Source organism: Meles meles, chromosome 3 (assembly GCF_922984935.1).
Source record: "Meles meles chromosome 3, mMelMel3.1 paternal haplotype, whole genome shotgun sequence".
NCBI classification, from domain to species: Eukaryota; Metazoa; Chordata; class Mammalia; order Carnivora; family Mustelidae; genus Meles; species Meles meles.
In genome coordinates this window covers 76,881,197-76,907,512 of record NC_060068.1, presented here as the reverse complement: position 1 = coordinate 76,907,512, position 26,316 = coordinate 76,881,197, and the positions used below count along the sequence as shown (strand labels likewise).

General features: G+C 44.6%; 1 protein-coding gene and 1 long non-coding RNA gene across 3 annotated transcripts in view; one reads left to right on the top strand and one right to left on the bottom strand.

The window, feature by feature from the left end:
- CKMT2 (creatine kinase, mitochondrial 2) overlaps nucleotides 1–25,364 on the top strand; it is a 30,914-nt gene extending 5,550 nt beyond the window's left edge. The window contains exons 2-10 of one of the 2 annotated variants that reach the window (XM_045998974.1): nucleotides 11,141–11,312; nucleotides 12,641–12,839; nucleotides 14,077–14,172; nucleotides 14,666–14,887; nucleotides 16,667–16,752; nucleotides 17,670–17,793; nucleotides 18,410–18,544; nucleotides 19,716–19,841; nucleotides 25,146–25,364. In XM_045998974.1, the coding sequence (XP_045854930.1) occupies nucleotides 11,161–11,312; nucleotides 12,641–12,839; nucleotides 14,077–14,172; nucleotides 14,666–14,887; nucleotides 16,667–16,752; nucleotides 17,670–17,793; nucleotides 18,410–18,544; nucleotides 19,716–19,841; nucleotides 25,146–25,265 (1,260 nt within the window). In that variant the 5' untranslated portion in view covers nucleotides 11,141–11,160 and the 3' untranslated portion in view covers nucleotides 25,266–25,364. Of the gene's footprint in view, nucleotides 1–11,140; nucleotides 11,313–12,640; nucleotides 12,840–14,056; nucleotides 14,173–14,665; nucleotides 14,888–16,666; nucleotides 16,753–17,669; nucleotides 17,794–18,409; nucleotides 18,545–19,715; nucleotides 19,842–25,145 lie in introns of those variants that run through there. The other variant, XM_045998975.1, reaches the window with a different exon arrangement.
- LOC123938046 lies at nucleotides 419–19,718 on the bottom strand. The gene is made up of 5 exons (XR_006817663.1): nucleotides 19,401–19,718; nucleotides 8,050–8,188; nucleotides 6,509–6,610; nucleotides 4,024–4,169; nucleotides 419–3,296 (listed from the first exon to the last, which is right to left on the bottom strand). It is a non-coding gene; the product is annotated as an uncharacterized LOC123938046 (long non-coding RNA).
- Nucleotides 25,365–26,316: the final 952 nt, after the last annotated feature.

Here is a 26,316-nt window from a genome sequence, read left to right as displayed (position 1 = left end):
ATTTTTGTACTGAAGTATAACTAACAAAGTGTTAGTTTCAGGTGTACAACATAATGATTGAACAATTCTGTACATGACTCTGTGCTCACCATGGTAAATGTAGGCACTCTCGGTCAGTAAACAGTGTTTTCAGTGTTACTAACTAAATTCCCTGTGCAGTACTTTTCATCTCTGCAACTTATTTCAAAACTGAAATTATATACCTCTTCATTGCCCACCCATCTCCCCTCTGGCAACTCCCAATTTGTTCTCTGTATTTGAGTCTGGTTTTTTTGTTTGTTTGTTTTCTCTTTTCTTCTTTGTTCAGTTTTATTTCTTATATTCCAAAATATAAGTAAAATCATGTGGTATTTTTCTCTCTGACTTATTCCACTTAACATTATACCCTCTAGGGCCATCCATGTTGTTGGAAATGGCAAGATCTCCTTTTTTATGGCTGAGTAATATCCCCCCCCCGGTGTGTGTGTGTGTGTGTGTGTGTGTGTGTGTGTGTGTGTGTGTACACATACCACTCTTTTTTATCTTCTCACCTATGGACGGGCACTTGGGTTGCTTCCATATTCTGGGCTATTGTAAATAGAAGTACATAAATCTTTTTGAATTAGTGTTTATTTTCTTTGGGTAAGTACCCAGTAGTGAAATTACTGAATCTGTGATATTTCTATTTTCAGTTTTGAGGAACCGCATATGGTCTTCCACAGTGGCCACACCAATTTGCATTCCTACCAACAAGGGTGCAAAGGGTTCCTTTATTTCCACGTTTGTCAATACCTGTTATTTCTGGTCTTTTTGAGTCTCGTCACTCTGATAGGTATAAGGTGTCATCTTATTATGGTTGTGATTAGCATTTCCCTGGGGACTAATAGTAGTGAGCATCTTTTCACGTGTCTGAGCACCTTCTGTATAGCATGGGCCCTTATTTAATGATTTCCACAGGAGCAGAATTTCTGACTTGGAGCAGCTAAGTGTAACTGGCCTGCAGAAAAGCTCTTGCTCTCCAGCTCGGGGTGCGCTGGGCAAGCAGCAGGCCTAGACTCCTCAGAGGTCCCTGAGGAGGGGGCCTAGAAGGAGAAGGTATCAGGGCTGAAGGAAATGAGGGTTCCTGGGAGGAAGCCATAGGCACAGAAGGGGGTGCAGTCTGATAGGCAGGAACAGGCCCAGCCTGCCAGGGATGCATGTCCCCGGAGGACCGGGCATCCTCACAAGACAGGGGAGGCTAGGGACAAGGGTCCATCTTGGCTGAGCAAGCCCAGGAAGGCCCTAGGGGACAGCCTGACTCAGGAAGACAGCCTGAGGGGCAGGCCAGAGGGTGTCACACAAAAGCATCCCTGGGAAGGACCTTGTGGGACTCCAGGCAGACTCTATAATCACCCCCTTGGGCCCGTCCACGTCACTGGTGGGTGTTTGCAGTGTGTTCAGTTGATAATTCTGTCAGTCATAAGGAGTGAGGAAGCCCTCAGGCCACTTCCCTTGGACGAAGCTGTTTGCTGAGGTGAAGGGAGAACGTCCTCAAACCCCGTGACAGCAGGTAGAGGTACTATACAAACACTGTACTCCTTTTTCATCCTTATTATTATTTTCACTTTAAATTTGAGAAAACGAAGACATGAAAGGAAAGTAAGTTTCTCAAGACAATAGAGAATTGCAAGTGGCAGAGCTGGATTCAAATCCAGGCTTCTGGCTTCTGGACATGGTGCTACACCAGCATCTGTTCATGGCTACTAGTTCTCTGTCACTGTTGGTATCCAAGGAGGGCTGGGGTGAGCCCCCAGGAAAGCCCAATGAGAGGATTTAGGAACAGGTGGATGGTCATCAGACAGTTGCCATCCTTTCCAGTCTAGATCTTTCTCAAGAGGCCTCAATCACATGAAAAGATATTATGTCCCAGGGCACCTGGCTGGCTCAGTCAGGGAGCATGTGACCTTTGATCTTGGGGTTGTCAGTTCAAGCCCAATGTCTGGTGTAGAGCCTACTTAGAAAGAAAAGGAAGGCCATTCCCTCTGGAATACCTCCCAGTTACCTCCATTTCAACCTGATCATCCTGTCCTTGCCTGTACTCCAAACCTGCTCCCCAGCCAGGATTCCCAGTCAAGAGAAATCCTCAAGTCAAAAACCTGGGAGTCTTCCAAGACTCCTTCATGACTCTCATGCTCACATCTGACTGGTCCCAAAAGCCCCCTGAGCCCATTCACTAAGTATCTTGGAACTTCTTCATCTATCTCCATGAAGCCTTCCCACCACCATGGCTGAAGCCTGGAATGTCTCCCACCTAGTTTATTCAGGACAGTAGGACCTGATTTCCCTGCCTCTAGACCCCTCTCCCTTTCTCGCCAATTTACCAATTTAGTAACATTAGCCACAAGAACTTCTAACACTTACTGCCTGTTCCCTATATGTCGGCATTTGTGCTGAGGGCTCATTTAATCCTCACAAAACCTCTATGAGTATGTCCTATGATTAGCACCATTGTACAGATAAGGAAACTGAGCAACACTTCTCAAACTGTCTGCAGCAAAAGCTGTCATTAATTTCTAATCCATCGCAGACCAATACATTTGTAAAACATAATAAAGTACATAATACATAATAAAGTACAATGACTAGAAAAATAAAATACAGGCACAGAAAATACAAACTTAAATTTTCTTAATTAAAATTTCTCTATCCATGTGCCAAAAGCATTCTAAATGCTAACCCTCAATTTTTTACCTTCTTGAGAAAAGTCTCCTTGATACATCAGGTAGACTTGGGTCTTCTGCCCTGTTAATTATCTTTGCTCATGTCACTTTTCATTCGAATGATCTGTTTTTACAATGATCTCTCTCCTATTCCAGACCAGAAGCTTCTGGAGGGCAGCCCCAGAATGTGACACAGGGATTGATTCTCTGATGTTGTTGAATGGATGGACAGACAGCCAGACAGGTAGACAAATGGATGAATGAATAAATGAGATTGAAGGCTAGCTCTCAGGCTGCGAAGTGATCTCCATTGTGGAGGCTGCGTCCACACTTTGCATAGGCCACTGATGAGCGGTTGGGTTGGCCTCACTCAGATCTGTCCCTGGAAGCGGCAAGTGTTCTGGAATCTAGAATCAGTCAGGGTTGTCCCCACATCATGGGTTTTCCTGGGGCCTTTGGGGATAGTCAGCCACCACAAATCCTAGGCAGATTCAGTCCCGGTTTAATCTAGCTCTCTAAATTTCAGGACAGTTGTTTTCCATAGAGTCCCTCTAAAGCCAAATTTAGGTCAATGACTGTGGTGCAGGATGCCATGCCCTCATCATGAAGATTTTGGACCTAGGCATAGAACAGGGATATAATTAGCCTTCATTCCTCCCTTCCCTTCTACAGCATTCACAGGTCAGTTAAATCTGGTGTAGGCTGAGGGCAATGGTTATTCTGCCGTCTGGAAGATGCCTGGAAAGTGCATGGCCAGAGAGAGGCAATGCAGGCAGGCATCCCTAGCCATCTGTTTATGGACATGGGTATGTGGTGTTTAGTCATTGCTTCTGCTCGGATCTCGTGTTGTATGTGACCTGATACTAGTCACGGGGCTAGCAATATGTTGGTCTGACTAAAACCAGACACACACACTGTGTAGTTGAGCAGTGGGGGCTCAAACCAGACCAGACCATGCCCTCCCAGAAGCTCCCACGGGGCTCTGGCTCCCGTGGCAAAACACCTATCCTGTGACTTGTCTTGGCCCAGGAGGGGTGCAGGTTACGACTGTGGACTGGGAGAAATTGACAGCTGGCCTTGAGTTCCAGCATTGCCACTCACGAACTTTGTGGTCTGGGGCCAGCTCTGTTACCTTCCTTTACCTCCATTTGCCTATCTGTGAAATGGGGATAGTAAGAGCATCAACCTCATGGGTGTGTTGTAAGGACTGAATGGGGGTAATAGCCACCAAGCCCAATACATAACGAGGGCTACACAGGAGTTCTCCCCTCAGACGGTGAGCACTGTAAAAGCTGCCCCATACTAAGTGCCTAACTATTTATCAAACAAACAAATAAAAAAGTACCTGTCTTCACCTCACTGTCCTGTCTTCTCTCTCCCTTCATCACTGCCCACTGTGACTCCTTTCCACCTGAAGCATGTTGGTGTCATTCACGGTGACTTTGGCTCACACATCTGACTGCTTTTGGAAGTCCATGGTCAGTGGTATTCCTAGAGGGTGGAGGAAGCCCTGAGGGTTCACCCTCTGGTGTTGCTTCCCCTCTGGGGGTGGGGGAGAACAATGCCTGTGTGCTGGTTTGCAACTTGGCCCAGAGCTCCCAGTGGAAATGCTGATTGAGAGAAACCATTCAGTATCCCTAAGAAACCCCAAGGGACCAAGGCCGCTGTATTCCTTGGGAGATAAGGGGGTTGGCTCCATCCCAACATACTGTGACACTGTTTATTATTAAATCTTCTAAGTAAAAACAGGATCTTCATTTAAATGAGTGGCTACTGAAACACAGTATGTGCTTTTCCTTTATCTGTGTGATCTTGGGCTTTTAGTTGACCTCTCTGTTTTTAAGTTCCCCCATCTGTGACAGAGGGCAAGACAGCTGCTCCTTGGGGTTACGGTGGAGAAGTGCCTGGCTTTGAAAAGACTCTCTAATTTTGATTCCCCCCCTTATGAAAATGTGGGGAAATTTTTAATGATTACAGTTGTCCAACGGTGAAATGGGTTGCTTTAGGAAGTGGTAAGATGCCCAGCTCTGCTAGTGTTTAAGGAGGGCTGAAGGTATAGGGGTGAGTGCATTCAGGCTGAGCTAAATGACCCCTTCTGACTTGGGGTCTCTATGTTCATTCTCTCTCTTACCCAGCATTTATTACAAATCTTCATGTGCAGGCCAATGAGCTTGAGAACCAATAAAAATTGTGACCTCATCCTATGGTCTTTGGGTCTTGTCTCTTCAAATTGTGGGATCAGTTCTGAGGGATGTCCACCCTTGCTGGAGCCCTGCTGAGCTCCTGACACAGTATTCCCCCCACGTGAGGGAAGGGAGGTAACCAAACCATCGCTCCCCGTTCCCCATTTCTTAGGATATTTCCTTTAGAAAACTTGTAAATTCTTTCTCTGTCCCTTTGAGATGTACATAAATCTCTTTAAGAGGAAGTGAGCCTCCAGCCAGTTTTACAGCCTAGAAGTGTTTTCCTCAAGGGCCTGGGAGCCATCTCTTTGAAATGTACACATTAAGGAAAATCTACCCCTGGCAGGGGGCGGAGGGTGATGCTAGTGGTTCAACTTGGGTGCCAGGCTCCAAGCTGTAAAACTACCTGCTGTCGAAGAGACAGGAGAAGTTTATTTTTCCTTTGGCCGAAGGCAATTAGCTAACACAACGGCCACCCCAATTTCAGGTGAACTTGGAGTAAGCGCTGTGTGACAAATAGTGCTGTCACGTCTTACCTGAGTTACCTCGAGAACAGGTACGTAGACAGGTTCTATCAGCCTGGTTCTCTAAAAGGGTAAGGTTTTGTTCTATTTTTGCAATTTCTTTAGTGGACTGCCTGGGAGGTGCATCACAGCCTTCCTTAATGCTTGGTGATAAAGATTCTTTCCTGTATTTTGTGGAGAGGCATTTCTGGATGACAGATTTTAGTTAAATTTCTCCGATACCCATCACTGGTTTCTCATCTGCCTCTTCCTTCCCCACCTGCCTACTCAGTCAAAAGATTCCTGATGGAAGGAAGGACATGCACGTGAGGCTTCATGCTTTGCTGGAAGGTTCCATCTGTTACCTGTGGGACACCCTGTACCAGAGCTCCCTGGGAGCTCTCCCTGGGAGACGAGGTCAGGCTGCGTGGGCTCCCACAGGGCCAGCCTGTTAGGGTTGAGAGATGAGGAGCCTGCATTGGGCTGCTCTGCTCTTGGCAGCTTGTGGAGACCCAGAACCTGAGCAGGGAAATGCTGAAATCCAGCCTACCAGCCTTGCCTGGTTGCTTTTAGGATAGGATTTCAAAATCAATAGCTGAAAGGGATGTGTTTAATGTGATGTAAATGGGTTTTTTTCCGCTTGTTTTGTAAGCTAGCTTCCCGGGTCAAACTTGACCCTAAGTTGGCTTAGATACCAGGCCGGAGCTTTATAGCAAATTAGAAGTGAGAAGTGCTTGGGAGCAAAGGAGCCAGGCCAGAGGGGGAAAGGTGCCTGGGGGAATAGCCCAAGGAAAAGGGTCCTCTCTGGGAGACCTACATACATTGTCTGAAGACAGATAAGCAGGAGGCTGGTAAGATTTCCTTCTTCTGGAAATCAGGCAAAGCACAGCTTGAAAATAAGTCAGAGAAGAAATGTTTATTGATCAGCTACTATGCGCAATGATTTGTGACAGGTAGGTAGGTTCTTGTACTTGAAGATTTTAGCCATTGGAGGGGAAGAAAGTGCATAGTGGGCAGTTCCTTATCCTGACAAGAGCTACAGGACAGTTGGGCTCACCAAGAGGTGTCAAACACCTGTGCAGTGTACGTGGCGATGAGTGAGCAGCTCAGGAGTGCTGTGGGAGTGCAGACAGCAAGCAATCACCTTGGGCTAGAAGTTTCGTGACGACTGAGGCACCAGGCTCTGGTTCATTCACAGGAAAGATGGACAGTGAAGTCCAAACTCGAGGGGCAGTAAGAAGCAATACTGAAACAAACCACAATAATTTTACTGAAACAAATGAGTATGGCTTATGGCGACAGCACAAAAGCACAGTAAGTAAACTGATTTTTAGTTTTTTAAATTTAAATTCAATTTAGTTAATGCATAGTGTATTATTCATTTCAGGGGTAGAATTTAGTGATTCATCAGTCATATAACACCCAGTGCTCATTACATCACATGCCCTCGTTAATGCCCATCACCCTGTTACCCCATCCTCCAACCCCCTCTCTCCTCCTGCACCCCTTAGTTTGTTTCCTATGATTAGCAGACTCTTAGGGTTTGCCTCCCTCTCTGCTTTGATATTTTAAAATACATCTCTCCTACATAGGATATATTTGATATATCTGTACTAGAATATGTTAGCTATATGGTGCGTGTGTGTGTGTGTGTGTGTAATAAGCGATCTATCAGAGAGCTCAGTACGGAGCTCTAGAGCTCTTAACCTGAAAGTCAGGCTGGTGCACTGTGTCCCGGGTGTTCTGGGCCCCATGGCAGACCCTGATTGTGTGTGTACCGGTGCTGTGTGAGCTTTCATAAAATTCCCAGTGTATTTATTTAGTTGACATTTGCCTCTTTCCCCCAAAATATGTCCGGATCCTGCCCCCGGGGAACACTGGCCACTGGGTATCCTAAGGCTGAGGGAAGCTGGCTTCTGAACTTCTCCACTGCCTGTGCTCCTGGGCCCATCCACTCGCCCTCTGACTGGCCCAGTTCTCTGGCCTCACAGCCCCCACTGTGCCCACTAGCTGACACCAGCATTCTTGTGTGGGTCCTGGGAAGCCTAGAGTGGCTTCCTCCACCAGCAAGCAGTGCAGAAAGCATTTATTAAATAACGCTACTGAGAGCCCACCAAGTGCCAGGTGCTGTGTTAGGCAATGATGGGCAATGATGATACAGCGGTGAGCAAAAGAAACTAAGTTCCTTGCATCGGGGGCTTATTTTTTGAGGGAGATGGTCAGCACACAATGCAGATAAAATGAGAGGTGGGGATGAGTGCCAAGAAGGAAACTAACAGGGTATAATTCAGAGAAACTGGGAATAATGCCTAACTTCAAGCAAGCTGTCAGGCAAAAAGAACCGCAAAAGCCAAGCTTTAAAGAAGAGGCCTCTCCCCCTCCTAAGGGTGTCTGGATACTGAGGCCTTTGTCCCTGGAGAAGCACCATAGCTGTTCCGGCCCCTCATCTCCTCTCTCCGACCATCTCCTCACAGAACAGTTCAGTAGGTTATGCTAATGCCTGTGGCAAGGAGAGAATCAAAAAAAATCAAAAAGCTTTGCAAGGAAGCCTCAGATTGCTTTAGGGTTCAAACTTTGGTCCTGATGGTTTCACCAGATAGACTGACTTACAGAACCACCATGTTTGGAAACGAGGCAAAGCCGAATCCTGACCACTTTGGCACACATGGGTTATCTCTTACATACCTTTCTCCGGCTTCACTTATGCCACAGGTTACCTGCCATCTCACCATCGATGCAAGTAACAAATCCAGCCTCTTGGAGGCAGAGGCTCCAGCTGCAGATAGTGCTTATGGAACATGTGAGGGCTCCCGGGTCACAGAGTCTGTAAGACAAAGCAATGTTGTGCTTGTGGAGCTTTTCACAGACTAACTGTTTAATACACAGCAGAGATATCATTAGTCACAAGGAAAAATGGTGTTTTTTAAAAATATATTTCATTTATTTATTTGACAGAGAGAGATCACAAGTAGGCAGAGAGGCAGGCAGAGAGAGGGGGAGGAAGTAGACTCCCTGCTGAGCAGATTCGGGACTCCATCCCAGGACCTTGAGATCATGACCTGAGTGGAAGGCAGAGGCTTACCCCACTGAGCCACCCAGGCACCCTGGAAAAATGGTTTTATTGCAAGCCTGGCTCTGGGTCTTTGGGGAGCAACTGCTCCCAGGGTCTCTCACCTATCTGATGAGACCCTTAGTGCGCTCTCACTCTGAAGCTGATCAGCTGGGATCTCAACAGTGAAATTCAGTGTATCTGTGTGTCCCAGAAAGAGAGCAACATAGAGGCAAGGAAGCCAGGATTCTTCACGTCACCAAAATGTTAAGCCTGTGTCAATCCTCTACAAGGAATCCTCGCAAAAGCACTAAAGACACAGAGCTCCAGGGCTGCTTAGCCTGCGGCAGGCAAAGCCTCCACAGGATTATTGGCAGGAATCCTACGTCATGGCTCAGACAAGAGGGCAATGTTAGAACTCTTGGATGTATATTATTACTTCCAGAAACAAAATATAGATAGGACGTGTCGAACATGACTGTCTTGAGTCAGACACCCACCTGCACATCCCTCTCTGTGGAAGACCTGTGAAGACCACCAGTTGTCAGTGGGGTGCAAATGACACCATGCCCTCCTCTTCCTCCTGACTCTGCTCAAGATTGGCCTTCTCAAACAGACTCTGATGTGAACACAGTCAGTGTCCAAGCAAGTTAAGGAAAGAAAAATAAAGATCAAGCCATAGGAGTCAAGCTCAGACACAAATAGACTTCTTAGTCTGAGCTGTCCGAGCTTATTTTTTGGCCCTTATGTTTCCTGAAAAGAATTTAGATAAAGCTTCCTTTTACTTTGATGAGTCCTATGATAAACCTCAGATGACAACATGACCTTTCTGTTCAGGGAGGAGACGGAGGGTGTGGACGCGCTAAAACAGAGCCAAAAGGTGTACATTAGTGCTGCCTGCCACATGCAAGAGCCAGAAAGTAGTGGGACAGTTCTCTGAGGAGCCCTCACCTACTCTTGGAAGGAGACCAGTAACAGCCTGAAGTCGTGTGATGAGATAAATGTTGAGCCAGTCCAACTCCCTAGGACAACTTTTAAAAATGGCCCATTTATCTTGTCTGAGGCTTACTAATTTCTGTTGCCTTTAAGACTTAGGGAATTGTCTTTAGACATTAGCACAGAAGAAAGGCTGTCTGATTTCCTGGGTTAGCATAGAAAAAAAAAAAAAGTCCTAAATTTTTTCAAGGACTCTGGTGCTTTTGGTTGAGATATTCAAGTTTCTCCCTAATATTGCTCAAACAGATGTTAAATAGAGAGTTCTAGGTGGAGATTCTGGAAGCATAAAGTTCATAGACTGATCCCAGTTCCCAAAATACAATCCAGGAAGAAAGTGGACCTCAAAAGGCTGCTTTTAGAATTATGTGGTGGGTATTAAGGAGGGCACGTATTGCATGGAGCACTGGGTTATATACGTAAACAATGAATCTTGGAACACTGCATCAAAAACTAATGATGTTTGGGACTAAGGTAACACAATAATAAGAATTATGTGTAAGGCTAAGCCAACCTCACCTTATTAAAAGTCTGTCTTCCACTGGATGGCCCAGGTTTTCAGCCACAGCCATAAACATCAGTAGGCTCTTTCCTGGTGCTAAGCCTGGAGGATCTTGAGACAGAGTCCTTGGAACCTTCTAAATATTAGGGAAAAAATTCCATACTCCCTGTATTTGGGCATCACAGAGAATACTTAGAGTGACCTATTCTACTGTTCCACACTCAACAACCCACATTAAATAGCTCCCTCCTGGGTGATGCTGTAACTGGTCCTTCCCATCTCTGGGCAATAGCAGACGTAGCAGGCTACCTATCTGGGCAGGGGTTTATCCTGATTTTCATTCTTTGTTGATATTGTATACATCTAAACAAATACTTATATATGTTTTCTACATTTTATGTGCATCTCAGGCTATCCTTCTACTATCTGTTTCTTCCTAAGTATATCTTTTAGTGGTTCTTTTGTTAATGATGTTCTCTTTATTTTCATTTTCATTTTTAAAGATAGTTTGATTCTGTTGACCCCCAATTCCTCCTGATCTTTGACTGAGAGCTTGTTGTCTGATCTTCATCTGTAGGAAACCAGAGCCTAAACTGAGTATACTTTCTTTAGAGAAGATTTGATTCTGCCTCTGCTGGAAGCCAGGGATTGGGGGGTCTGGTGACCTTGGCTCACTTGAGCCCCTCTTAAGGGTCCTAGCTTACTAGCGGAGTCACAGACGGAGCTCTCCACCCCTCTGTTGGTCTCCTGACCTTTGTGCTCAGATGGACATCCATCCTAAAGATAACCCAAACCTCCCCGCTTGTTACCCTGAGCTCTGCCACCAGCTCATTTGCGATGAGTGGAGTGGGAGGGTGGGACTCAAGAGACTTCCTCTACCTCTTCCAAGCCCAGGAACCTGACCTATTCAGGCTGTCCTCGCTGTGCAGTGGTGGGGTCCAAGGGAGCACCTGGACTGTCACGCAGCCAGCAGCAGAAATCCTGTGTTTATTTTCCCTGTATTCTTAACTGGAGAAAATGGCCATGGACTTCATGCAGTTGGACATTCACAGTGTCTACACCTCCCCACATGTTCCCAAGCAGTGTGAAGGGGTATGTGTGAGAAAGGAAGAGAAAAACCAAACCGCAAGAGAGGCACTGCTTCCTGAAGTCCTTTATCTTGCCTGACCATCACTGGGCTGTGGCTCAGGTCCACCCCCGGGAGCTTGTCTGATCATTTTCTCTGCTTTCAGACACTCATCCAAGAGGAAGGATGGCCAGTGCCTTCTCGAAGTTGCTCACTGGCCGCAATGCTTCTCTGTTACTTGCTACCGTGGGCACCAGTGCCCTAACCACTGGGTATCTGCTGAACCGGCAGAATGTGCGTGCCGAGGCTCGGGAGCACCATCGGCTGTTCCCGCCCAGGTAAGAATACGTGTCAGCCAGAAATCTGCTTTCCCCTGCCAGAAACTGTCAGCAAGGGTCCTTCTTGTTGCTCTTGAGAATGACCAAATCAAACTGACAATCACTATCGACATGCAGGGAGCACAGTGGCCTGTGGGGAATCCAAGGCAGTGTGGTGTCATCATTCCTGCCCAGAGCTGGGGGGCTAGTTGAATAGTAATAATACTCACGATGAACATTGGTTGAGCACTCTGTGTGTTAAGTGCTGTACATGGGAGTATCTGTTTTATTCATCTTAGCATCCCTTTGTGATAAAACGGAGACTTAGAACAATGAAGCAGTGCCCAAGTTCACACACCCAGTGCAGCCAAATGCAAACCCCAGGACCCCGATTCCAGACCCACACTTCACTCACTGCTGTCCCACCTTCTGGAGAATGGTGTTGTAGTACTGATATTAAGTACCAGCTTTAAAGGCCACTGCAGATGGAAAGTGGGAAAGTGGCATGAAGACGGCCAGGATTTCCCTGTCTTTGGCTCCTCACCATGGACGAGACGGCATGCACTGCAGAGTTGGCACGCGGTGCTGACTCCACGAGGTCCCATAGAGGCAGGTGTAGAGGAGACCTATGAGGAGGACATGCCATTCTTCTCAGAGATAGTCCCTGGCTCTTGTGGGGATCCAGATCTCTGAGGGAATTATCAACACCTACCATGTACCTCAGGAACTCCCGAAGGGAGATGACCTGTGTTTGAGCCTGTGGTGGTCCAGAATCCCCTTTGGTCAGTACACAGCCCGGGATCAGAGAGTGCCTCACTTTACTGCCTTCTGTGTACCGTTCTGACAGGCATTTACAGAATGCATGTTTCAGTAGCCAGCCACCGCTCTCGACAGAGCAGAATCTGCTCTCATGGAACTTCACCGTAGAGGACAGATAAATAATGGAATTTCTAGGTAGCTCCACCTGCAGGTTTCCAGTCTCTTCACCACAGACCTAAGGCACCACAATGTGCTTGTTGCATTTTACCAGAACTTCTGGGTTTAAAAAAAAAAAAAAGGCCACATGGGATTTCCATTGATTTTGTCTTTTTCACTGTGTCTCCTCTTTCCAATAAGCCATGGTGTGTGGGCTCCTGCTGCCAGCAGCATGGCATCCGTAAGCAGCGCTGTTCTGGGGACTGTTTTTCTTTTTTTAATCTGGTTGACTTAAGTCATGACTCCTAGCCACTTGTCCCCATGCCATCTGGCTAAAGACAGCCTGGTGGCAGGACGGCCAGAAGCCAAGCCGTTTCGCAGGCCGCCTCCCTCAGGCAGTGCTCACTGAGCGCACCCTTCTCCTCCGCCTGCAGCGCAGACTACCCTGATCTGCGAAAGCACAACAACTGCATGGCCGAGTGCCTCACCCCGGCCATCTATGCCAAGCTCCGCAACAAGGCGACGCCTAACGGCTACACCCTGGACCAGTGTATCCAGACTGGAGTGGACAACCCTGGCCACCCCTTCATCAAGACTGTGGGCATGGTGGCTGGTGATGAGGAGTCATATGAGGTAAAACTTGGCTGCTGATTCCAGAGTGGGGGTGGGGGGATGCTCTGGGTGCAGAGTCCTTCTCTTCTCTGCGGGGCCAGCATTCATAAAGGGAAGCCAGCTTCAGCAGAACATCTGGAATGCTTTCTGGAACAAGGAGGACTACCGCTTCCCAGGGACAAGGCTTCCTTTGCTGCTTCTCTGGTGTCCCACTCATGGAGGGATGAGTTCCATGACAGGGTTCTCTGAGACTGTCAAGGGGATGAATCGGTACAGAAAAAAAAAAAAATCTTGTAATTTATTGGTGATATGTATTCACCAATAAGACCTTAGGAGATGGTGTGTTTGTAGCTAGACTTCATTGAGGAAGAAGAATGGTCTGTATCTTTAGCTTGGGAATTTCTGATTATTGTAGCCTAGATGACTGAGTTCACCAAGTCTTTCAGAGGAATCCCATGATCTCCATGGGACAGAAGCATAGAATGGTCTGCTGCTAGGGCAGCCCTCGTCACAGAGCAGCCTCGACACCATGACAAGTTGCAGGGAGCTGAGGGCAGTTCCCTGGGAGAACAGCCATCAAGAGGAGGATGGGTCCTCCTGAATGAACAGGACTGGTGGTTCATTCACGTACAGCAGTGCGCTACCCTGCTCCCCGGACCCCGTGTGCCCCCGCCCCCTGCCCACCCACTTCCCACAGCCCCTGTGGCAGGTCCTCTGTTGTGACTACTCTTAACATCATTTTACCTAAAGGATATCCCTGAAGCTTTTTTTTTTTTTTTTTTTAATAGATTTTGCACAAGATAGTTTGGGCTAGGGAAGGACCTCACAGGGTGAGAGGTGCTGGCCTTGCCCTGACTGCTGCTGTGCACTTTTCTTGCAGTGTAGCTGGTTTTCCATGAATTTATTATTTTCAAACCCTAGAACCTGATTATCTCTTTTGACCACAAAACTGCTTCTGGCAGCTTCTTTTATCTCATAAAGGCAAGAACTGCTGGGGGGAACCCCTCAAATCCTTAGACACAAGATTTTCTGGCTCAGTCTCATGGCACTAAGCTTGGCAGAATCACTAGGGAGGTGGCCTGTTGTTATTATTCGTTGACCATCAATCTACCACGCCTGTTTCCTGCATGGTAACACTGAGAATGACAGAACAGGGTGTCAGCTCTGGCCCTCAAGGTAAGAAGGGGCAAATGGAAGGAACCATCTTTTAATAGATAAATCAATTAAAGTGGAAACAGGTGCATCTGCCCTTCTACAGGTGTTTGCTGACCTTTTTGATCCTGTCATCAAACTAAGGCACAATGGCTATGACCCCAGGGTGATGAAGCACCCCACGGATCTGGACGCATCCAAGGTAGGCTGCAGGCCCCTCTGCTTTCCCATGAATGTGGCACTCCAGAGCCTGAAGTGAGGAGCACCTGCGAGGAGGGCAACTCTCCCTGGGTCAGATGCCCTCTGCAAGCTCTGTGATGGCCCTGGCGCAGCACACTCCCTGGAGGGGCAAGGAGAAGGTCAGAAAAGTCCCGAAGTCTTTTTCTTTAATAAGGGCCAATAGGGTGGTGTTGGCCCAGGACAACAGTCTTTCCTAAAGCAGTTCCTTTTTTTTTCATGCCACACCTAGTGGGGTAAAGGATTCCGGATGGCGCTGCATAAAGTAGCTGTGCCCCTTAGCGACAGTGCCCCTGCCCCTGTAATTCCAACATGTGTCCAGCATGTTGTGCACAGGGTCTGAGGGCCCCCTGCACGGGGTGCTGCAGGTCAGTGGGGTGGACCCCGTGGTGGTGGTGGTGGCAGGACTGTAGTCTGCAGCTGGCCGTGGTAACCCTGTGCTCTCTCTGCTTCATCAGATCACCCAGGGGCAGTTTGATGAGCGCTACGTGCTGTCCTCTCGGGTGCGCACAGGCCGCAGCATCCGCGGGCTGAGCCTGCCGCCTGCCTGCAGCCGGGCTGAGCGAAGGGAGGTGGAGAACGTGGCCATCACGGCCCTGGAAGGCCTCAAAGGGGACCTGGCAGGCCGCTACTACAGGCTGTCCGACATGACTGAGCAGGACCAGCAACGGCTCATAGATGTGAGTGGCCCTTGACCCATCTGGCCTGGCCTGGGATGGGGCTGTGCCCAGAGCCCTAATGGGTACCATGAGACCTCATGGGGAGCTTGCTGGGACTTCAGCCTGTTCAGTATAAGGAAGGAAAATGAGGCCTTAACACTTTAGGTCAAGCCACAGAAATGGTCTGTGGTTAAAATCTTCAGAGGAAACTCCCTTATGGAGCTGGGGGTTGTGGATCCATGGGTGGAGATTAAATGGAAGATCCCTTCGCTGTTGAGGATGGTCTCCACTGCCACACCCAAACAAAGTCCTGAAAGCTGGGAAAATCTAGAAAGGAAATTATCAAGGTCATAATCCCAAGCTCTGGGATTACTGCTGCCTCCACGAGTCCTCAACAGCTTCCCTCTAACACTACTAGGGCAGACAAAACTCAAGTCCTTTTACTTACTTTCTCTGTAGCCCAGCCAAAAAGGGATAGCAGTTTCAAAAGTAACTTATAACTAAAAAAAAAATAAGCAGAAATGGAGTATCTGTCATTTCATAAGATGCAATGCCACAACATATGCCCCATTGCCAAACTAAACGAGCTAGCTTTGCAGTTTCCTGGGCCTCAGTCTCCTGGCATCTGCAGCCATCAGGCCCTCAGCCTGCTGTTAGAGCATAAGCCCTCCTTGGCCTCCAGCAGCCATTTGTGATTTCTAGCGTAAGGTCACAAAGTCTGTTCTGGCTAATGTCAACCCTTCCACTTAGACTGTAAAGGACTTCCCTCTCCATATCTTCTTTACTTCTTACCTCAGCGTAATCGAATTTGGATATATGGTATGCATATTCATGTTCTTACTGTATACACACAGTGAGAAACATCTTGACACTGTTTTTTTTTTTTTTAATTTTTATTTTTTTGACAGATAGAGATCACAAATAGGGAGGTAGGCAGAGAGAGAGAGAGGAGGAAGCAGGCTCCCCGCCAAGCAGAGAGCCTGATGCGGGGCTCGATCCCAGGACCCTGGGATCATGACCTGAGCGAAAGGCAGAGGCTTTAACCCACTGAGCCACCCAGGCGCCCCTTGAAACTGGTTTTGATACGAATACTATCCTATAGTTTAAGGCACAAGCTTGAAAGTTGTACAGGTCAAGGTTTGAATCTAGGCTCTGTCACTTCCTAGCTATGTGATACTGGGGAGGTTGTTTTCTCACTCTGAATCTGTTTTCCTCACTCATAAAATGATTATATTTGCCTCCTGGTGTTGTGAGGATTCCAGAGGGAAAAAAAAAGCACATAGCATAGAGCATGGTGAGCATTGAATTAATGGTAGATATTTTTATTTACAAATGATTATTTTACGTCCTCTAATACTTTTTAGTTAAAGGAAGGATAGTAACAAGAGATCCACTAATGCCGGTCACATAGAGAATAGTGGCTGTGTATACCAGCCTTTCCAGGAGCGTGTCCCTCACTTACTGCCCGCTCCAACACTGGGTAGCACTGGTGCTGGTGGGTAAACATAATCCATAGTGATTGTTTCCATCTGGGCTAAGCCAGTGGATTTCAGCCTTAGCTGTACGCTAGAATCATCTGAAGAGCTTTTAAAAAAACCCCACTGTCCAGGCCATACCCTGTAACAATTAGGACAGAATCTCTGGGGGGCAGGAACTGCGCATTCATATTTTTTTAAAAAGCCCCCAGGTTGTTCCAGTGGGTAGCCAAGGCTGAGAACCACTGCCTGACAGACCTGGCACGTGTAGTTGTGTCTGATCTCATCATTTTCTCCTTTCTGCTTTGTCCTTTCTGGCCTGCAGGACCACTTTCTATTTGATAAGCCAGTATCCCCCTTACTAACATGTGCTGGGATGGCCCGTGACTGGCCAGATGCCAGGGGAATCTGGTATGGACACAGCGTTTTCACATTTGCAGTGTGTGCAGACGATCTCCTTCAGATCACCTGCTTCTCCTAACCTGAAGCTGCTGTGAGCCGCAGCTGACAGCATGCCCGGCTTGAGTTAAATGGAGGAGAGAGAGACTGTAGAAATTGTGTGTGTGTCATTCCACAGAATGGTGGTGATTCTAAGATGTGTAAGAATGTTCGCTGGTTTGCATGAATTATGCATGAGAAAGACTATTTTTAAGAAAAATTAGCTTCATATTATTTGACCTCACAGAAATGTTTCATGACTTTAAAACAAAAGAGCAGAAAATGAAAAATATCGAGGACTTAAGCAAAACCCTACAAGGAAGAATGGGTATCGAGTATACACGTATTTTATCTTGGCCAAAGTCCTCAGTCCACTTTGATTCCCGTGTACTTTGGTAGGTTATTCTGACACTCTCCGAAGGAGCTGCGATAAGTGTGTTCGTGAGCAGATGCTCCGTGTGTGTGGATAGGCAGGATCTAGGCAGCAAATATATGTGAGATCTTCTGCATCCCAAACCTCTTGGGCTGCAGATAAAAAACTTTCTTGAAGCACCACAAGATTTTGGTTGAGCCTCTTAGAATACTCTCATTAGTGTCAAAGCCAAATGTTATCCATAGCTGAATTATTGTCCTCCTTGTCCAAGGACTGGGGAAGCTGATAGTCTTAATGGGAAAAAACAGGACATCTTTAAGGGTTGGAGTTGGTCTTATTCTTTGTTCTGTCATGGTAACATTATTTTGTAGCACCTGTTCAGGCACAGTAAAAAACTTAGGGCTTTGTAGGAATGAGGAAGGTGAGATGAAGCAATCAAGCCACAGCGGTAAAGGGAATTTTCATGTGTTGAAACAAATGGATTTGACACGCAACACCGTATTTCTCCTTTCATTAGGCATAATTATGACAAGACCTTTCTCATCTGGATTAATGAGGAAGACCACACCAGGGTAATCTCTATGGAAAAAGGAGGCAATATGAAAAGAGTATTTGAGCGATTCTGTCGTGGACTAAAAGAGGTAAGATGTTACCAGAGATTTCTGAATATTCATTAAAATGAAATCACTTCTTCATTCTTAACAGAAGACACTATGGTGATTACCAAGATGAGGCTAATTTTTTTTTAGTATCATGGCACTCTTTGAGGGTGGGACTACCAGAGCAGGGCTTCAAAAGTAGGAGACTTTTTTTTTTTTTTTTTTTTAATTAGTAAGTTCCTATGCCCTTCTCCCCAGTCCAGAATGGTTCAGGGAAATCTGTGGATCATTACTTATGTTCCAGTTTCTTTAACAGTGCTCTTGGTGATTCTAAGCATAGAGACAGTACAGGATGTAACTATGTTCCTAAGTAACCTGACCACAGCCTTACCTGCTGAGAATTCCTACATTCTCCTATTATTCTCACATGAAAAATAACAGCAACGGACATTCATTGAATATTTAGGTTGTGCTAGGTACTACATTCAGTGCTGTACATGTTTCATCTAATTTAATTGACTCATTTTCCATTAAGGAAGTAATATAAATTTGCTTGAATTTCACTCATGGCAAACATACAGTACACATGTCTCTCCCTGGTGTTGCGGATGTATCAAGTAAATGGATACTTAAGAACCCCATTTGTTCACTGCTGTAGGTGGAACGCTTAATCCAAGAGCGAGGCTGGGAGTTCATGTGGAATGAGCGACTAGGATATATTCTGACCTGCCCTTCGAATCTTGGCACAGGATTACGGGCTGGTGTCCACGTTAGGATCCCAAAGCTCAGCAAGGTAATGTTACATAGTCAACAGTCCTTTTGAGTTCTACCAAGATAAGCTCATATGTGACTTCTTTGTGGAGGGAGAAATTGTCACCATTCTGTAACCCTTCCTTACTTTCTGCACTTAGAATAGGAAATAAGAAAGGGTTAAGTCTGCTTCTAAAGACACCTGTATTAGTGAGGATAAGAGATTAAGGGCTGTAAGAAAGAGGTGTGGCTTCAAGAGTAATGAGTTTTAATTCTCCTCACTACAAGTCAGGATGGGCAGGCGGGCTGCTCTGCCCTGCTCCTGGGAGTTCCTTCTGTCTCTGTCTCTCCTAGCGGAGGGGATTCTCCCACTTGGGCCTGCATCAAAATTGCCTGGAGGCTTATCAAAACAGATTGCCCACCTGAAGAGCTTGCATTTTTAACAAATTTCTAGGTCACTTGATGCTGCTGATCAGGGAACTGCACCGAGAAGACCACCGTCTTAGGGCACTGTCCTCTTACCATGGTCATCGCCAGGCCCCACGTTGCAGCTTGTGGGGAGGGGAGAGAGGATACAGGTGCCACCATGTAAAGATTGAAAGCCTAGGCCTGAAAGTGCACACATCACTTAAATTTATTCTGTTTGCAAGAATGTAGCCAGTGGTCACCTTCTCAGCTCCATCTGTGGAGGAGGAGGAAAAAGCATTCTGGTAGGCCTCCAGCACTTTTTGCAACAGCACAAGCCAATCAAATACTTGAAAACCATTTTAGAAAATGTGCTTCCTACCAAAAATAGAATGAAGAATTATTCCAATGTAAAGAAAATGATTTGATGTGATTTAACCTCATGATTTTAATTCTATCAGTGACACTATTATACAGCTGAATAATCAACTCACCAAAGCTGGCATCCAAATGGCAAAAATCATATAGAAGTTAAAAACAGCTCTGCTACCTTCGAGCTGTGTGACCCTCGCCAGTTATAGTCCTCTGAGCCTCAGTTTCCTCATCTGTGAAATGAGAATGAAAGCAGTACGTACTTCATGAGGTTGTTGTAAGGTTTAGAAGTTCTAGCATAGTGCCGTGGTACACAGTAAGTATATGCTTAATATTAACAGTTACTATCTCTCATTATACCTCTTACTAAGTCCATGTGCCAATGATGGTGAATCAGTTTTGCTTCTTATGACACTAAGTACTGTCTCTTGTCCCAGGATCCACGCTTCTCTAAGATCCTGGAAAACCTGAGACTCCAGAAGCGTGGCACAGGTGGTGTGGACACGGCAGCGGTGGCAGACGTGTATGATATTTCCAACATAGATCGAATTGGTCGATCAGAGGTAACAGCTCTCACTTTCCAAACATGAGCTAACCATACTAGCCTAAGAGAAAAAGGGAACAGAGAAGTAGCCTGAACAGCCTCACCTTGTTCACAAACGTCAAGACCTCTTTCCTCCCTGAGTCCTGCGTCCAGTTCGTGTTTCATTCTGTAGTACTCATCCTCCCTGGGAAATAACCGCATAAAAGCAAGCACAAGATAAGCTGAGAATATACAGGCAAGTAAAGGAGTTCATGGTGGGACTATTGTCAGCATCTGGCCCCTGAGAGGTATTCCAGCAATCTTTCAAAGATGGGAGCTCTCTTCCGCCAAAGGACAGCAGCATTTTATCACTGTGATGTCAGAGAACATGTGTGCTCTCTGAGAGTGGCAAAATAGTGGGAATTTCTCTTGATTCTGAATTTCCTTTGGGGAAAGCCACATGCTTCATTTTTAGCATTTTCAGGTACTTGGTAGTTTAAAAAATCGTGGTTTTTTTCAAGTTAAATATGGCATATATGTATGTACTAGGTATGTACGTACTAGGTATATAACAGACTGTGCTCATGAAATAATCTTTCATGGGTTCTGTGAACACATAGGAGGAACAGCATTCATAAGCTCTAGGTTGGCCTGGAGTGAGGCAGGAGGCAGAGCATGAAGAGCCCCCCCTTAAGGAACACGCAGCTGCATCCTAAGCAAGCACTGACCCCATAAGTCACACCTGTTTACCTGCGCATGCTCCTACGGAATGTACTTTGCCCATTGTTAATTTAAAAGCCTCTTCCTCTTACACTGTACAAAGCCAGTAACTCACTGGCTGGTTATTCAATCTTTGCATTATTGATGCTCTTTTTTCTTCCTTGCTAGCTTTCAAATATCTCACTGCCTATGGGTGTATCCAATAGGCACCAGTACACTGAGTAAAGGGAAAGAGGAAACACTCAAATCAGCTTGTGGGCTTCCACCTCTGGTAAAGTATTTGAGGAAGAAGGAGCTCTAAATACAATTTCTGAAATTTACTGAGTAATATGTGGTGTAGTGAATAAAGAAGATCTGGAGCCTAAGCCTGCCTGCTTCTATTGTTAACTAGATTTTTATTACTGGAAAGCAAGGCAGTATCACTTAAATTTTTTTCCTAAAGCCTAAGTTAATAGGTGACATCATAAAAGCTCAAAAATGCTAAAGTATTAAAAAAAAACACTACTTATTTAACTTAACCCTAAGAAAAGCATTGTAAGCATTATTCTGTATTACCTTCCATTTTTTTAATGATTGTTTTGTTATGTAAAACCTGTATTTTGCATAGTTTTATTCACAGGAACAGATTTATTCATGAGTTCACAGCTCTTTGTTATTCAGGAAAACAGTGATTCTCTTTAATGTATTAGGTCAGTCACAAGCTCTGCTCTGGCTAAGGCTGATTTGACAACTCCCCGTATTATGCTGTCCTCACCACAAATGAAGATGCCACTGGTCACCATATAGCGCTATCACAGTAACATTGACCATATTCCCTTTCATCCTTGTCACGTCTTCATTCCGTAACTGGAAGTCTATACCTCCCACTGCCCTTCACCCATTGTTGCATCTGGCATCCACGAGTTTGTTCTCTGTATTTATGGTCCGGTTTCTGTTTTTTTAGACTACGCATATAAGTGAAATCATACGGTACTTGTCTTTCACTTATAATGCCCTCTAGGTCTATCTATGTTGTCACAAATGGCAACATCTCAATCCTTTTTATGGCTGAGTGATATTCCACTGTAGATATGTGGGTCTGTGTATATACACATGTCACATCTTTATCTGTTCATCTATTGATGGACACTTCATCTTGGCTATTATAAATAATGCTGCAAAAAACGTAGGGGTGGATATAACTTTTCAAATTAGTGTTTGTTTTCTTTCAGTAAATATCAGTAATGAAATTACTGGATTGTATGGTAATTCTCTTTTTATGAGGAAACTCCCTACTATTTTCCACAGTGGTGCACTAGTTTACATTGCCTTCAGCAGCACATGAGGGCTCCTTTTCCTCAGAATCCTCACCAACATCTGTTATATCTTGTCCTTGTGATACTGGCCATTCTGACAGGTGCACGGTGCTATCTTGTGGGTTTGGTTTGCATTTCCCTGCTCATAGTGATGCGGAGCAGCTTCTCATGTCTGGTGGCCATCTGTATCCCTTGTTGAAGAAAATGTCTATTCAGGAGCTTTGCCCATGTTATAATCAGATGCTATGTTGTTTCATTATTTTGGCATAGTCCTAATGGTATGTTACGTTTTTGCTTTACTTGCCAAAGGAGAACTATCCATATGTGTGTGGTTAAGGCCAGTGTCCAAGGGTTTAGTTGGTTCTGAGTTTTTTGGTTCCATGCCTCACATGTAGCTCTTTAATCCATCTTGGGTTATAACAAAGGGGTCCAGGCTCATTCTTTTCATATAGCTATCCAGTTTCCCCAGCACAATTTACTGAAAAGACCATCTTTCCTCTATTGTATACTCTTGCCTCCTTTGCTGTAGATTGAGCAGAAGATCAAGGGTTCATTTCTGAGCTCTGTCCTGTTCCGTGAATCTCTGTGCTGGTACCATACTGTTGTGATCACTATAGCCTTGCAGCACATCTTGAAATCTGGGATTGTGATAGCCCCGGCTTTGTTCTTCTCTTGAAAGGTTGCCTTGGCTGTTTGAGGTCCTTTTTGGTTTCGTGGAAATTTGGAGATTATTTTAGTTTGGTGGAAACTGCTGGTGCTCTTTTGATAGGGATTGCACTGAATCTGTAGCTTGCTTTGACCAGTATGGACATTCCAGTGATACTTATTCTTCCAGTCCATGGGTATGGTACATTTTTCCATTTGTTTATGTCATCTTCAAATTTCTTTCATCAGTGACTTGTAGTTCTCAGAGGATAGGTCTTTCACCTCCTTGGTTAAATTTATTTGTAGGTGGTGTTGGTGCACTTGTGAGTGGAACTGTTTTCTTAGTATCTCTCTCTCTGCTTCCACGTTACTATATAAAAATGCACCAGATTTCTGTATATTATTGTATCCTGAAACTTTACCGAGTTTTACTTCTTCCTTACCAATTTGGAGGCTTTTTTTTCCTTGTCTGATTGCTGTGGCTAGGACATCTAGTACTATTCTGAATAAAAGTGTTTAGTTCAGTTCTTTTTCTGAGGTTTCATCTTACTATTTTGTTTGGAGCATATTCCTGTCTCCTGATTTTGGTGACTTTATTTCTATGAATTGGGCAGAACAGCTACTTCTCCTAACATTGAAAGAATGGTCTTAGGTATGGTGTGTATGCACATGTGTAGACTGTGTGTACCTGGTGATGGGATGGTTGCAGCTGTGGCTGGCATGGGTGGGGGTGGGGGGCTCCTAGGGACTCTCCAAGCAGAAGGCATGCTTTCCATTTTTACAATTATTCAAATACCTCTTCAAAAAAAAAAAAAACTATAATCATATTTTTCCAATGTATTCTATCATGAGCTTATTCTTACAATATTAAGTATTCTTTAAAAACCTAATTTTTAATGACAGCATAGTAAAGATACTCATTATCTACTTAATATCTGATTTGTTGATATTTCACTATATCTGTACATAATGCTGTAACCATCTCTATACTTTAATCACAACTCTGGTTAACTAAATAGTTAGGATATATTTTTAGGAAGAGAATCGTGAGTTAAATATAAGGGGACCTTACTTAGGACCAAGTTACTTACCAGAAGATTTATATTAAGATAGAGTCCCTTTGGGGCTCCTGGGTGGCTCAATGGGTTAAAGCCTCTACCTTTGGCTCAGGTTATGATCCCGGGGTCCTGGGATCCAGCCCCACATTGGGTTCTCTGCTCGGCAGGGATCCCGCTTCCTTCTCTCTCTGCCTACCTCTCTGCCTACTTGTGATCTCTCTGTCAAATAAAAATATTAGCCAGGAGTATGTTTCCATTGAATCACTTAATGTATTCCTATAGAACAGCCAAAAAGACACATATGTGTCTTTTTGGCTGTTCTATAGGAATACATTAACAGTTATTACAATGTAAGTATGAGCACGTCCTCGTACATCTCTCCCTCTATACTTCCTCCTGCCCCTCTGCCGCCAACCTAGTTAAGTCCTTACATTTCTGAGACAGCGTAAATCTTAAAAAAAAAAAAAAAAAAAAAAAAAGTAAAAAGATAGAGTCCCTTTGACAGTGAATGAGAGAACCATCTCACTACACCATTAGGAACAGCAGGACAGGTCAAAGTGTATAAGTAAGAACTATGTGTTTCTTTGATTAGTGATAACTAGCTTTCTGACCCAACCCTCTCTTGGGGCCTCAGTTTCTTTAAGCATGGAAAGTGGGGAGGGGAACTGGACTCAATCCTGCCTAAGGTATGTTCAGCTGTAACAAGTAACAACCCCTTCCATCCTTGCTATTCATTATTGAGTTATTATCGAGCATTTTAATGCAGTTGGGAATTAAGTCATTGCTTACTATCTTAGTTTGCATCTCTTTAGGAGCAGTGCAACTGATTAGGAAAAGGATCCTAAGGGAAAAAATCCTAGGTAGATGTGCTCTGATTTACAAATACTGGCTTTTATTAAAGTTTTTTTTTTTTAAAGCAAGCATTTTTAAAGGTTTATCCTAATATAATTCAGAGTTTCCTTTAAGAAGCAAACTTGCCTGGTACAGTGAAAACATGATTTAATTGCACCCAAACCTTTGGTTTTAAACAATTTCTCGGAAAGCTAGCCACTGTTTAAATATAGCTCAGATACTATCTAAGCTATCATGCTCAGATAGCTTAGTGGTAGGTCTTAAGAGAGATCCAGGTCAAAGAACAAAACAAAAGGTGTCATGGTAATTTTACTTATTTTTTAAGATTTATTAGAGTGTGCAAGCAGGGGAGGGGCAAAGGGAAAGACATAAGCAGATTCCCTATGGAGCAGGGAGCCTGACACAGAACTAGATTCCAGGACCCTGAGATCATGACCTGAGCCAAAGGGAGACACTCAACTGACTGAGCCACCTAGACACCTCTGTAATTTTACTTTTGGATAAACTTAGAGCAGAAACTGATTCGGGGGGGTGGGGGGGGTGGGAGTGTCTGAGATGCACACTAATGGCTTTCATATATTTAAAAAGTTCTCAAAACAGTAAATCTAAAAAAAAAATCCCTCCACAACACTTGAGAGAAATACTAACAAAGAAGAAATTGTTATAAAGTCCACCTAACAGGACAATTTCTTACTTCTCCCAGTATTCTTATTGATTAATGCCTTGCATATGTCCTCTATGCCCATTAATCATTCTTCTTTTTCACTATCAAAGGTTGAGCTTGTTCAGATAGTCATCGATGGAGTCAACTACCTCGTGGATTGTGAAAAGAAGCTGGAGAGAGGCCAAGATATTAAGGTCCCACCACCTCTGCCTCAGTTTGGCAGGAAGTGAACTTTTTGTTTTCTAAACTATAAATAATCTGTCTGCTGGTATGACAGACATAAGGAAATTTTTACTCTGAGAGTTTTTGTAGAAAAATATAAAATTGTATGTCCTATCTTTAAAATAAAACTCTCCTTAATATCCTTAGTTTCCCTGATTTTTAAAAATCCTACTCAGAAGGGCAAATACATCAAATTAGAAGTAGCAGCAGGCAAAACTCCGGTAAGGCAATGATAAAACATATTTCTAAGACCACTTACACACAAACCTAAAAATGCTCCAGTCATTGAGATGCTATAATATCAACACCATAACAAAACTTTATGGACAACACTGGTCTATTAGTCCCTCATTTTCCAATCATGTTTCTGGCAACTAGAACAAGAGGAGATTGATTTCTCTTGAGGGTCTGGAAATAAATACAACTATACAAATGGCAAACAGAGGCTACTTAATCAGGGATAGATACAGAAAGGCAGTCAGCCGCCATCACATTTGTCAGAAACTCAAATACAAGCATACAAAGCACTCTGGTGACAAATAGGAATTTCAGGTATAACTGATTGGGGTTGAAATGTGGATAAACTGAAGGCAGAATAACTCAAAATGGGGTAACCGATGGAAATGTTTTGAGAAGAGTATTTGGCTTTCTTTGGTTGGTCGTGAGTTGGAAGAAGGGTAAAAAAAAATTAGTGAAGATGGCAGTCACTGACGAAGTCAAATCTCTCGGCTGCTAAGTTTGATTGTGGCTTGGCTTCCTAAACTGGGTGTTGCAAAGATTATGAATTAAATATGGTCAAGATTATTAGTTAGATATGACCATATCTAACTAATAATCTTGACCATATTTAATTCATATATATAGAAATATATATAGAAATATAGAAATTTTATGTTTGTAAATTTACTCTCTCAAGAGAATGCCACAATTGGAGGTCTAATACTGAATATGTGTTTAGTATAATTCAAAAGCTGAAAATTTCCCTCAGCATGCATGTCCTTATATCAAATCTTGTTATGCTTTTACAGCCATCATGTGATGTCTGGAACATGAAGGGGC